Raw genomic sequence first — 14247 nt, forward strand, 5'->3', positions numbered from 1 at the left:
TTTTTTTTTCTTTTCTTTTGCATTGGGGACTCACCCTGTTACCCAGGCTGCAGTGCAGTGGTGCAGTCATGGCTCACTGCAGCCTCAAGTTCCTGGGCTCAAGCAATCCTCCTATCTCAACCTCCTGAACAGCTGGGAGTACAGGCATGCATCACCGTGCCTTGCTAAGTATTTCTATTTTTGGTAGAGACTGAGTCTCACTATGTTGGCTAGGCTGACCAGGTTATTTTTAACCTCTGATTTTCTCCGTCGTAAGTGGGGCAAAAAACAGTACTTCTACCTCATTTGGTTATGAGAATTAAATGAGATAAGAGCTTAGAATGGTGCTTGGTACACAGTGTCTGCTTAACAAATAAAAGCAATCTTATTGTTTATGATATGTAAAGATCTCCTTCTCCTTTCTGCTGTCACTCCCGTCAACTCCATGGCCTACTCCTCAGAGAGAATCAGTACTAATGGCTTTTTTCTTTTTCTTTTCTTTTCTTTTTTTTTTTTTTTTTGAGACGGAGTTTCACTCTGTTGCTAGATTGGAGTGCAGTGGCGTGACCTTGGCTCACTGCAACCTCTGCCTCCCTGGTTCAAGCGATTCTCCTGCCTCAGCCTCCCGAGTAGCTGGGACTACAGGCGTGTGCCACCACGCCCAGCTAATTTTTGTAGTTTTAGCAGAGATGGGGTTTCACTATGTTGGCCAGGATGGTCTCAATCTCTTGACCTCATGATCCGCCCACCTCGGCCTCCCAAAGTGCTGGGATTACAGGTGTGAGCCACCGTGCCAGGCCAGTACTAACGACTTTCTATATTGCCCTCTAGAATGTTTATCTGATTCAAAATATTATTTGAAGAAATGAATTCTGGATACAATATGATACTTTCTCAACTAGCTAAAGCAAGGATACACATTTGGACAAGAAAGGGATGTGCTATTACTGGGAGCAGTTCTTTGATTTCAGAAGTGTTTATTCTTTCCTCTAAGGACAGCAGAATTGATGGAAACCCCAGGCAAATCCTTTTTCCACTAAGTTCTAAGCAGGAGCAAGTTCTACTGCTTGTATACATAAAAAGAAGAATTTAACAATAGGCGTGAAACAGGCCATGAGAAACATGATTGTTAATTGAGGGAGCCTAGATTTTTTTTTTTTTTTTTTTTTTGAGATGGAGTCTCGCTCTGTCCCCCAGGCTGGAGTGCAGTGGCGCTATCTTGGCTCACTGCAAGCTCTGCCTCCCGGGTTCACGCCATTCTCCTGCCTCAGCCTCCAGAGTAGCTGGGACCACAGGGGCCCACCACCACGCCCGGCTAATTTTTTGTATTTTTAGTAGAGATGGGGTTTCACCATGTTGGCCAGGCTGGTCTTGAACTGACCTCAGGTGATCCGCCCGCCTTGGCCTCCCAAAGTGCTGAGATTACAGGCATGAGCCACCACACCTGGCCATTTCACACACTTCAAACAGACATAAAACAGGGCGACAACTATTTCCTGGTTTTTAGGTTACATTTTGCCAGAATAATAAAATTGGCCCTTTATCAGCCAAATGGATAGGTGAGTAGGCAGGCTACAGGGATGCACAGGGCCTTAGGAAAGAAGAGAAACAAAACTTCCTTTCCTTCTTTAAACATTCACCCTTGTCAACCCCACCTTGACTTAAAAGATAAGGCGTGCTGCTGTGCTTTCCTCTCTTTGGGCTTTGGAAGAGGCAGGGACTTACTCCTGGGCAAGGGGCTTGGGGACAGGGGTAACTGATACCTTGATGGCAAAAGGCCAGCAGTAAGGAGGGAGGAATTCTCTTGGTGGCATCTCTTTTTACCTGGATGCCCAGTTAAATGGGATCAGTTTTGTGATCCCCAAGGATCAGAGGGATCTTATAAGCCATGCTGTGCAGATTAATGGCGCATTTCCCTATCTGTATTTTTCTGTGTATTTCCCTATGACATAGCAGTCAGTAAAGTCTTGCTCAAATGCCTCAATGGTGTCTTTTGTCTATGCTAAGGCCAGAGAATCATCAGCCTTTGTGGTTGTCTGGAAAGAACCCTCCTCACTTGGAGATTCCTCTTCAGTAGTAACCTTCCTGGTTCTCAGGTTTGTTTTCCTTAGGAAGCTTTTGTACACAAAAATCTCTCTCCTTAAAACCTATGAAGTGTACATCATCAACGTCCCCATTTTTACAGGTAAAACTGAGTTCTTGTGAAGTTAAGGAACATGCCCAAGGCCACAAGGTAGCAAATGGCAGAGCCAACTATTAAACCCATACTTTTCCTCATGATCTGTAATAATCGCTATAATAAAGGTTCAGGCCAGTAATTTCTTTAAATGTGTAATGCACAGAGAAATGGATAATTATAATTTATTTATTTATCTTGACCATCACTTCTCCTTGCCTCTCCACTTCAGAGGCTAGACTCGTCCAGGGAGTATAAAATGTGGTGTCTTTTACAAATGCATCTAGTATGAATAACTAAGAGTATCAGTGGCTTTTGGTAGCCTCAGAACACAGGTTTCTACTTTGATTTGCTTTTTAAAAATTGAAATATAATTCTCACATACCATAATATTCACCCTTTTAAAGTATATAATTCAGTGGTTTTTAGTACATAAAAAGATTTGTTCAAGCATTGCCGCTATATAATTTGAGAATATTTTCATGCTTTGATTCACCATAGAAGATTTTGTTTTGTTTTTTGAGATGGAGTCTTGCTCTGTTGCCCAGGCTGGAGTGCAGTGGCCCGATCTCAACTCGCTGCAACCTCTGCCTCCCAGGTTCAAGTGATTCTCATGCCTCAGCCTCCTGAGTAGCTGGAATTACAGGTGTCTGCAACCATGCCCATCTAATTTTTGTGTTTTAGTAAAGACGGGGTTTCACCATGTTGGCCAGGCTGGTCTCCAACTCCTGAACTCAAGTGATCTGCCCACCTCAGCGTCCCAAAGTGCTAGGATTACAAGTGTGAGCCACCACGCCCAGCTTAGATTTTCTTATAAGTACAAGAGAATAACTAAGTATGTGCAATTAAAACACTAACAAAGATCTAGAGGGCTGAGCGCAGTGGCTCACGGCTGTAATCCCAGCACTTTGGGAGGCCGAGGCAGGCGGATCACCTGAGGTTGGGAGTTCGAGACCAGCCTGACCAACACAGAGAAACTCCGTCTCTACTAAAAATACAAAATTAGCGGGCCATGGTGGCGCATGCCTGTAATCCCAGCTACTGGGGGGCTGAGGCAGGAGAATTGCTTGAATCCGGGAGGCGGAGGTTGTGGTGAGCCATGATTGTGCCATTGCACTCCAGCCTGGGCAACAAGAATGAAACTCTGTCTCAAAAAAAAAAAAAAAAAGAAAGAAAGATCTAGAGATCTCAAATGAACCTTGAGTCAGTAAATGTAGTGCTGCTACGTAGTCTTAAAAGGGGAACTGCACTGCAAGTAATAAGATTATGACATATATCGTGATGGAGCTTTGCGTGGTCATATGGCCATCAGGATAAACACATGAGTAACAGAAGGCTGTGTTCTGAAAGCATGAGTCTTATAATTCCATTACAGCTTGGTCCAATACTTAAGAAAGAAAAGTGCTAAACTATTAAATAAATTCCATTAAGAACTGCTGAAGAAAATTACAACTACTGGTTTCCTATTTTGTGTGTGTTGACATGATGGGAAAAAAAAAACACTGCAGTTCAATATGATAATCACATATTAAGACAAGAAAACCAGAAAAGCTAATGTAATCTTACAAATTAGGTGATGTATGTAAAATCATTTTGGGAGTTCCAAAGGATTTACAAACATGAGCTAGTGTTACCAGGTAAACAAATTCAAAAGATATCATAGCTATATAATAGGAGCTATTGACCACACACTTAACTTATAATTTTATGGAAATAAAGATTTATAGTAAAAATAGTTGCACTTATACGGCATTTCTCATTCTTTTTAAAAAGTTATACATGTACAAGGAAAAATATTCAAATACCACAATAGTATAAACTATGCAAAGTATTCTTTTTTTTTTTTTTTTTTTTTTTTTGAGACGGAGTCTTGCTCCGTTGCCCAGGCTGGAGTGCAGTGGTGCGGCCTTGGCTCACTGCAAGCTCCGCCTCCCAGGTTCATGCCATTCTCCTACCTCAGCCGCGGGAGTAGCTGGGACTACAGGTGCCCACCACCACACCCGGCTAATTTTTTGTATTTTTAGTAGAGATGGGGTTTCACTGTGTTAGCCAGGATGGTCTCAATCTGACCTCGTGATCCGCCTGCCTCAGAGTCCCCAAGTGTTGGGATTACAGGCGTGAGCCACCGCGCACGGCCTAACTGTGCAAAGTATTCTTGACACATAGGCCCTCAATTCTTATCCTCAAAGGCAACCTGAGTTTCTAGTTTTTAATATACCCATATGTTTTATGAATTTTATGTCAATGTATCTGTTCACTTTTTTTTTTTTTTTTTTGAGATGGAGTCTCCGCCTGTCGCCAGGCTGGAGTGCAGTGGCGCCATCTTGGCTCACTGCAACCTCTGCCTCCCGGATTCAAGCAATTTTCCTGCCTCAGCCTCCCGAGTAGCTGGGACTACAGGTGCGCGCCACCATGCCCGGCTATTTTTTGTGTTTTTAGTAGAGACGGGGTTTCACCATGTTGGCCAGGATGGTTTCGATCTCTTGACCTCGTGATCCAACCACCTCGGCCTCCCAAAGTGTTGGGATTACAGGCGTGAGCCACCACACCTGGCCTACCTTTTTTTTTTTTTTTTTTTTTTTTTTTTGGAGATGGAGTCTACCTTTGTTGCCCAGGCTGGAGTGCAGTGGCGCAATCTTGGCTCACTGCAACCTCTGCTTCCTGGGTTCAAGTGATTCTCCTGCCTCAGCCTCCCCGAGTAGCTGGGACTACAGGCGTGCACCACCATGCCCAGCTGATTTTTTTTGTATTTTTAGTAGAGACGAGGTTTCACCATGTTGGCCAGACTGGTCTCGAACTCTTGACCTCAGGTGATCTGCCCGCCTTGGCCTCCCAAAGTGCAGGTGTGAGCCACCATGCCCGGCCTTACATTTTTACTTATATCTTTGGAATAAAAATAATTGAATCTCAAAAAAATAAAAAAAGATTATGACATATAGGTACCACTGTGTCAACAGTGAAGCCCCAGCAGACACATTTGTATTCTGTCCAGTTCAAGAGCTGCTCTCCAAAAGTGATGAGAAAAAGGGTCAAAGGAGGGTAATGAAGATAATTAAAGAGCAGGAAAGTAAGATTCACAATGAAAACTTTAAAGAGTTACCAGTTATTTAGTCTAGGAAAGGTGAGTTAAGAACAACCTTAAAGTATATGAAAGGATTACTATACAGAAAATGGTGACCTTTTCTTTCACCCTCTTTCATTCACTAAGGAAAAAACAAAGAAAATGGGTTTATTTTACAGTACAAGTAGTTAGATTAGCAGAAAAAAAAAGTCATGACACAGAGCCTTGTCAACCACCAGCAAGGCGGTGGCAGCAAAATGTCCTCTGAGGCTTAAAAAAATTATTTTTAATTTGAAATAATTTTAGACTTACAGAAAAGTTAAGAATTCCCTTATACAGATTCCCCAATGTTAACATTTTATTGCATTTGCTTTATCATTCCCTTTACATATATTTTGTCTGAACCTTTTGAGCATAAGTTACAGACATGATTCCTCTTTACCCCTAAATACTTCAGTAGATACTTCCACCAACAAAGACACTCTCTTGCCCAACCACAGTAATATTACAACAAATGGGAAATTAACGTGGATATAATACTATTATTTAATCTACAGATCTTTTTATTGTTTTATTTTTTACTTTTTCTGGTTCAGGATCATGTCTCTTAAAGTCCTTTAATCTACAAAAGTTCTTCTTCGGTCTTTGTCTTTGATGGCTTTAATGTATGTAAGAGTACAGGCCAGTTATTTTATAGGCTGTTCCTCAACCTGGGTCTCTGGTGCTTAAAAACAAAACAACAGAATCTCAACGTTTTGAGAGTTTTAGGTGTGGTCCTGAGCCAATACTTAAATAAGCCTCTCTCCTCAAGGTTCTTTCCAGCCACCTTACACAGATTATCCTTAGTGAATTAGATTTATAGATGGTGGTGATAGACAGTGAAACATTTTTGTATTCAGAACTGTCTTGAATTACATATATTCCAACCCCTCCACCACATTTTACAATTTTAATTTAACAAAAGTAAGTTTGTTGAAGAACGAGCACCTACTCTTTAAACATTTAAGTCTTAAATTACCTGTAGACTCCCATTTTGACAATCTCACCCCTGCAGTGATGACCTATGCCCTAGGCTCAGAAGACAAAGATCTGCAAAAATGGGTGTTACTCATTACAATCATTCAACAAATATTTGTTGAGTGCCTAGTATATGTCAGGCTCTGTTCCAAGCCCTGGGAATACATTTGAGAACAACAACAACAACAACAAAATCCTCATCCTTGAAAATCTAGTTGGAAAGATTAACCTTTTTTTTTGAGATGGAGTCTCACTCTGTCGCCCACGCTGGAGTGCAATGGCCAGATCTCGGCTCACTACAACCCCCCGCCTCCCAGGTTCAAGCGATTCTCCTGCCTCAGCCTCCCGAGCAGCTGGGATTACAGGTGCGCGCCACCCCGCCCGGCTAATTTTTGTGTTTTTAGTAGAGACGGGGTTTCACCATGTTGGTCAGGCTGGTCTCGAACTCCTGACCTCGTGATCCGCCTCGGCCTCCCAAAGTGCTGGGATTACAGGCGTGAGCCACCGCCCCCGGCCCAGAAAGATTAACTTTTAAATTTAAAAAAAAAAAAAATCAGAAACCGGGATTAGACTTCCTTAAGCCATTCATGCCGGAGGTTGCAAATTCTTTTTGTGAAAAATCACACCTTAGCGATGACCTTGAGCAGTAGGATGTAAACAACTCCCACAAGCTTAGCGTTCCAATAACGGAACACAAGGCATAAACTAAACAGGAAGAAGGCAAGTCTGTGTGAATATGGTCAACTCCAAGACTCAAGATTCTAATGTGGATACTACTGCGGAATTCCTGGTAAACGCGCTGATTTAATAAAGTCTTCGGTTTATCCAAACGGGCTACACAAATGATTAATCCAAACTCCAAAGACCTAGAAAGAACAGGCGGGGCCGGGTTTCCTCAAGTGTTCCAACCACTTTTTCAGCAAGAGTCACCTGCTTGGCGACGAGCCTCCGGACCGCCCCGCGCTACCTGGTCCACCCGGCGGGGGCCACGCACGGGGTTCCGCGTCCCTGTGAGGCGGCACCTCCTGGGCCCAGCAGAGCTGAGCACCTGGGAACCGCGCACCGAGAGCCCCACGGGGAGGTGGTTAGGGGGAACCGGCTCCTCCAGGCGGCCTCGCCCACTGCAATGCAATCTGGGTGGTTTTTCCAGGTCCCTCCCTGCCTTGTTCCGCGCCCAGTCCCTGCCCCCGCGACGCCCGAGGGCCTGGACGGGTAGCTCGGAGTTACCGGGGCTGGGAAGGAGCGAGGCTACTGCAGTAAGCCAGCCGGAACCCATTTATGACTCCGCACTCTGAAGTTCAGGACAGGGAAGCACCCACCTCTGGAACTCAAGCAGCGGACGAGGGAGGTCCCGAGCGCCGTCGCAGCGCTGCGAGTGTGGGACCCTGGCCTTCGCCCGCTCTCAGGGGACGCAAGCTGCCACCTGTATCACGGGAGGCCCCGCCTCCGCCTGCACCTTCTCCTACCAGGAAACGAGACGGCGCGGGCCTCGGGCTCCTCTCCCCCCTCCCGGGAGCCTGAACCCCCACTGGGAAAGCCAGGCCTCCAGCTTCCCTTGACACGCGTCCTGAAAGGTTACCGGATTTGTACCCGGAGTGGGTTCTGCAGGGATAGGTCCATGGTTGCCCGTTTCACGTCATGAATATGAACGGGGCTGGACACCTAGAGCCGAATTATTAATACTTCAGACAGAATTCTGTTCCCAAGAACAAATCGCTTTGAGATATAAAACCCGAGAAAACTTCACCTCTAGCGCTTTTCTCTCTAAAATGTCAACAAGACCCGACAACATACTGCCACCGATCTGGTGGCTGGGGGTGATGGTTGGGGCACGAGCCTCTGGGCAGACCAAGCTGAGGTGGAGCAGGGAGGTTGTTTGGGAGCTTGGTCAAGTCAACACACTCCAATAAAATGCCAAAAGCATGAGCAGAGAGAATGGGGTCAGGGCGCAGAACCTGGGAAAAAACCTGCGTGGCCAGATTTAAGAAAATTTTTATTAGGCATGCGGATAGATGCTTTTCATTTGGAGCCCAAGGCAAATAAAAGGAAATGGGCCCCAGCTCTGGAGGATGTTCCAGCTTCGAACTAGCAGCCAGGACCAAACCAGACATAGCATTCAGAGTTGACAGAAAAAGAAGCGGGCTCCATTGTGCCTGAGTTTCCTTGCGGGGTCCCCCAGCTGCTTTGCGCGCGATAACTGCGTCCTGGGTAGTGACTAGGTGGTTGGGCGTCCAGCCCCTGGCGTCCGGCTCTGCAGTGAGCGGGGTTCCTCTCCGGAAGGTGGGCAGCGCGGCGGGTTTGGGACGAGCGTGCACCCGGGCTCCGGCCCGGAGAAGGGGGGGCTCGCAGGATTTCTCCTGCTGTTTGCACTGAAAGTTGTGTTGGCTCAGGAGCTGCTTTTCCGGGGATCTGCAGTTGCCCCCGCCACCTCCTGGCTGCGGTTGGCAGGTCCCTCCCTCAGCAGTTCGTCCTCCGCCTGCGCCGCGCCCTGGGCAGCTCCGCGCCCCGGGCCTCACCTCTGGCCTCCTTTCGCCTCCCTGCACCTGGCCTTTTGGCTTGACCGTTCAGAACCTTCGGCTTCGTTCCCCGCAGCCGGTATTCTCCGAGCCCCCCTGCACCTCTCAGTTACCTCCAGTGGGAACCCCTCCCCCCAGCGACTCCGAGCCCTTTACCTCTCTGAGCCCTTTCCCGGTCTGGCCTCGTCTACCCTCTGGGTGGCAACCGCCTCTTCCCCGCCCCTCACGTCTCCCCCTCCTCCTCCCCTGCCCTCGCCTCTCCATTCATCCAGCCATTGTCTCCCGCCCCTTCCTCCCCCTCCCCAAGCGGCCTCCTCCCCCACCGCTGCCACGTCGTGGTTTGAAGGAGCCAATGGGCCGGCGCCGCCAGGTGTCTCTTACCTGCACCACGTGGGGGAGGGGGAAGGGGCGGGCAGGTAGAGCCACATCCCAAAACAGAAAAGCTTTCAGCCATTGCGTGCCTCCCGGCGGGGCAGCCTTGCTCCAGGCTTTTTGCATAGACGCCCGGGCAACTGAATACAAAAAGGGCAGGCCTCCTGCGCCCTCCTTCCCACCCCCCTTCCTGCCCTGGGCGTGGAGCACCGACCAGGTGTGGGCTTGGGTGGTTGGTTACCGCCTTTTGCACTAGCAGTAGCAAGGAAGGGGGGTGGGCGCTCTTTCTTTTTCTCTTAGAAGAGGGTTTAGCACAGGTTTTTTCGTTCTCACTTCCACACCACCTTACCGCCTCCCGACCCCCCCTCTCCCCCTCCCCACCTAACGTCATGACGGCCTCTCCGGATTACTTGGTGGTGCTTTTTGGGATCACTGCTGGGGCCACCGGGGCCAGGCTAGGCTCGGATGAGAAGGAGTTGATCCTGCTGTTCTGGAAAGTCGTGGATCTGGCCAACAAGAAGGTATTTCTCCACATTTTCGTCTAAATGCAAGGAATGGGGCAAGAAGTTTGTGGTAGAGGTTTGGGCGGGGAGGGGGGTGGAGGTAAGTAAATAAGTGCTCTTGTTTGCCCACTTGTGAGTCTGGACCCGAGGCCTAGGGAAGCTAGAGTAAAACCAAACTTATTGGCCAACTGCCTTGGAGCCATTTCAGTCCTCCGCAACTTGGCTCAGGTGGAGAGGCCGGCGCTACCGAGCCGGGTTCTTTGCCCGTCGGGGGACGCTCCGCCGAGACGAGGTGGGGTCTCGGAGGCCCCGGAGTCCACTTCCAGGGCTTTTCGGACCTATCGGGTGGGGGGTGGGGCGGGGGGCAGGAACGCACCGGAACCGATGGCGAGTCGAGAGCTTTGATTCTGCGTCCGGACCCCAAGAGAGGCGCGGGCCGCCCCAGCAGGGGAGCGAGGGAGGAGGGTGCAGAAAGAGGCTCCGAAATTGGGGGAAACTGACCTGTGCTTCTCTACCTTTGGAGGTGGGACAGTTGCACGAAGTACTAGTTAGACCGGATCAGTTGGAACTGACGGAGGACTGCAAAGAAGAAACTAAAATAGACGTCGAAAGCCTGTCCTCGGCGTCGCAGCTGGACCAAGCCCTCCGACAGGTGACAACCCTGGGTCACGCCACCCACCCCAGCCTGGGCCCAACCCCACCGCACCCTACGCCCTCTCAGGGCGGCCCACGCGTGTTCCCGGAGCAGGGTGGCGAGACGCCTGCCCGGCCGCGTGGGTGGGAGCCCAGCCTGAGGGCCGGGGCGCACCGTTTGGGCGGGGGTCGCTGCTTCTCTTCACCTCCCAGCCCCCAGGGTTTGGGACCGACATTCACTAGTTTTCGAGTTGCTTCCTGAGTAGTTACTGGAGCTGGAGCGTCAGCTCCATTTTGCCAATTGATTGACGTGCGGAGTTTGAATCCTAGCGCCCCTATCTCCAGGTCCAGACCCCAGAGGCGCCGCTCCCCTGCGGGGTTTGGGCCCACAGCCTTCGGGCAGGGGGCGCTGTGGCGTAGACGTGCAGGCGGGCCCGGCGGGTGTGCAAGAAGTAGCACAGTTTGGGTTGGAACCTGAAGGTGCCTGCCTGGTTTCAGGCTTCTGAACTCCCAACGAAAGGCTCGGTCCGTCATTATTTCTTTAGTGGCCTTGGTCACAGTGCCAGGGAGGTTTTTCAGGTCCGAACGTGCAAGTCTGCCCGTTGGGTCACTGCGGAACTGATGGAATCCCCTTAGTAGGACTGAGGTGACCTAAAAACCGGCTATTCCGGGGTGCTGACGGGTGCCGGATCGGGTAGGGCGGGGCGCTAAACACCTGTGCACAGATGAATGCTCTGCGTTCTCACGACCTCTGCCCTAGCACACGAGCTTCGAGTTATAGGAGAAAGCTATCCTTTCTGGGGTGTATTCATCCAAGACTTTCCAGATCTGTATACCCAATACCCGTATTTGTTTATTAGAAGCTGGCATCTTTCTTAAGCCTGGCACATCCAAACATATAAAAAGTAACACTAGGGAATGATGTAATCTGCAGGCAACCTGCTGATGAAATGAGACATCTGACTTAAGTCTTGAATGAATTTTTTTTTGTAAAAACAGAGGGGAGAATGCATTGACAAGTTTCTCCTGGGCGCGAACTGCGGATTGATTGGAAAGCTTCCCTACCTCGAGGAAGCTAGACGGTTCGTGGGAAAGGAGTCTGTCCAAGGTTGCCCCAGCACCGGTGTCACCCATCAGGGCCCTTATTGCGGTTTTCTCCGGCTATCACCAAGGGGAGCTACTTTGCAGAGTTTGTAAATCGTGCATCAGTTGCATCCCTATGTGTATCTTGTTCTTGCAGTTTAACCAGTCAGTGAGCAATGAACTGAATATTGGAGTAGGGACTTCCTTCTGTCTCTGTACTGACGGGCAGCTTCATGTCAGGCAAATCCTGCATCCTGAGGCTTCCAAGAAGGTAAGAGTGCTGGCTTCTGGGAAAAAAATGGTTGGAGCTTTGGGGTGACTGGAGGTTTTTAAAAATTTTTGGTTTATTCAAGTTTCTCTGTTCTTAAAAAGATGCATATAGGGAGTTATTTAATGAGTACAGAATTTCAGTTTGGGAAGATGAAAAAGCTCTGGAAATGGATGGTGTTTATGGTTGCAAAATATGTTAATGTACTTAATGTTTTACTGAACCATACTCTTAAAAATTATTAAAATGGTAAATTTGGTGTTATGTATATACAAAGATACTCTTTGGTGACTTAAAATAGTCTCTTTGTTTACGTCCAATTTTCAAGATGCATGACACTCTTCCCTTTTCCGAAGCTAATACAGAGTGTGAATTTTTGACATTTAAAATAACTACAAAGAGAGGAAAGAGCTATTCTTTAGTATGTCATAATATCCCCATTTGTGTTGGAAATGCTATATCCTAGAAAGGAAGGAAAAAATTAAACATTTAAAGTTGTATTTCTAATCATTTCATTACAAAGGCTACTTAAATAAGACAACCTTATATCTAGTGAAACCACAATCGTAGCACTCTTTTTGTCTGATTTTAAGTAAATGTTCAAAACGTTCTTGCATCAAAACAAAAGGGTCAGCCTCATCTTTTACCTTTGCTCATTTTTCTGACAGAGAGAGGATTACAGAGTGAGAGAAATACAGTCTTACTATAGGTAAAATGTGATTTCTCTCCCTGGGATAAATACTGAGGGGCTGTAGGAAAAGGAACAGCAGAGACAACCCACCCAGTGTAGCCAATCATTGTTAATACACTGTCTCTTAACAACTTAAATTAGTTTGAGCTGTAACTTTTTATTGTGGTAGGCAGGCACTGAGCTTGAAAAGTTGGAAGTAGAATATATTTAGGTACCTGTATAAGGCAAGGCTTGCAATGAAAGATGTAGACTGACAAATGACAACCCAGGCAAGTAAGTGCAGATTTTATTTCGTTTAATATATTATGACAATTCAAAAAGTTTGAAGGAGTAACTCAAGTTGTTATGTCTTCAGAAAATCACTCCTTTTATACGAGTCTTAGTAATTATTTGACAAAAGGGGAAGAATTTTTTTTAAAAATTAAATGCTACATCCTTACCAGAAATAGTAATATGTAAGGATTACTTTTTTACTCCCAAACTCACATGACAGAAGGACAAGACTTAATCTTTTCCCTGTTGGGCCAGAGGAAAATAGCTGTTTTCATTATTTAGGTGGACTGCTTTGGGTGTAGGAAAACATCTGGAGAAAAATTAAGACTTTTTCCTCAGCCACTGCTATTAGAATTTTGATTAAATACAGAAACTAAAACAATTAATGTTATAGTGAAAGTAATTCTGTATATTCATTAAAGAAAAGGGAAAATGGCAAAACATGAAATAATCCTGCCACTCAGTATATTAAAATGTTTTTCTCTAACATGAATGTATTTGGATATATTCTTCCAGATTTCTGTAGACAAGCATTATTTACAAAGAGCATTCATACTGCATAAGCCTTTTAGCCTACATTATTTAATAGAACATCAACATTGTTATAACCACTAAATAAAATACTCAGTATTTTAAATGGACACAACAATTTAAACTGATTATTGTTGAACATGTGAGTTATTGTCCTTACAAATAGCTTTTAAATGAGCATTTTTGTAGGTAATAGGGAGGTTTCATGGTTCTTTTAGTTGTTAACTTTTTTAAAAGCTGTGACCATGATGCAGCAATACTGATTTCAAAATTCAGCATGAACAGATCACATCTAGTAAAATCCAATAGAAGGAACTTGGAGAGGAGATATTTTGCATGAACATTTAACATTTAAAAGTCTTAATTTCCTTGATGTTCTAATGTAAAAATGGGTAAAAATTCCCAGCAAATTAACACAATTTCAAAATTTTAAGAAAAATCTAAATTGAGTTTTTAAAAGGATTACCTTTAAAAGTTATCCAATGCTGGGTTATTTTGTTAAGAAAAAAAAAACGAAAGAAACAATAATGTGATATTTGTCCAGACAGTTGAGCTTTGCTTCGTAGCCACGGTAGTGGTCCTAATAGCTAAGAACAGCAGGTAACCATTTCTCCTTTGCCTTTGGGATTTGTGAGTTTGTTTTTGTTTCTGTTTGAAGTCTAATTTGAGTTCACAGGTACAGCTACAATATTGTTCAAGAAGACTAATGTGGGACTATTATTTGGCACAGAAATAAGCCTTTTCAGTTAATCAGGAATTTACTATTCTAATCTCACTTATTACTGAAAATATGCATTATTAGAACCCAATAGTTAGAACTACCCAGTTTTACAATCTAATCCCACACCTGTGTGAAAACTGAAAGGGCTGCTAGTGCTGCCTGAAAATACAGATGTTCTAAAATGGTTATGGCTGGAAAAAAGTAGTATTAACAGCCAGAAAATATGAAGTATAACAGCACAAATGTATCACAGCTTCAGAATTATTTTGAATGGAATGCATACTGGAGCACAAACATTGTAATCCACTGCCTTAAAACAAGAGGAATTTTTTTCATGAGACTTGTACATAGGATCTAATATAGAAACAGGACCAACTTTTAAAAATAAATCCACTCTTACATTAAATTTTAAATTTTTTCCAT

The 14247-nt window shown here is 45.8% G+C and overlaps 1 protein-coding gene across 7 annotated transcripts in view; it reads left to right on the forward strand.

Moving 5' to 3' along the window:
- Positions 1–9249: 9249 nt before the first annotated feature.
- Positions 9250–14247, forward strand: part of ESRP1 (epithelial splicing regulatory protein 1) — a 66494-nt gene continuing 61496 nt past the window's right edge. For 3 of the 7 annotated variants that reach the window (XM_019032718.3, XM_055349404.2, XM_055349406.2), the window contains exons 1-3: positions 9366–9642; positions 10148–10276; positions 11498–11611. In XM_019032718.3, the coding sequence (XP_018888263.1) occupies positions 9511–9642; positions 10148–10276; positions 11498–11611 (375 nt within the window). In that variant the 5' untranslated portion in view covers positions 9366–9510. Of the gene's footprint in view, positions 9643–10147; positions 10277–11497; positions 11612–14247 lie in introns of all 7 variants that reach the window. The other 4 variants (XM_019032716.3, XM_063709377.1, XM_063709376.1 and 1 more) reach the window with 2 other exon arrangements.

This window comes from Gorilla gorilla, chromosome 7 (assembly GCF_029281585.2).
Source record: "Gorilla gorilla gorilla isolate KB3781 chromosome 7, NHGRI_mGorGor1-v2.1_pri, whole genome shotgun sequence".
NCBI classification, from domain to species: Eukaryota; Metazoa; Chordata; class Mammalia; order Primates; family Hominidae; genus Gorilla; species Gorilla gorilla.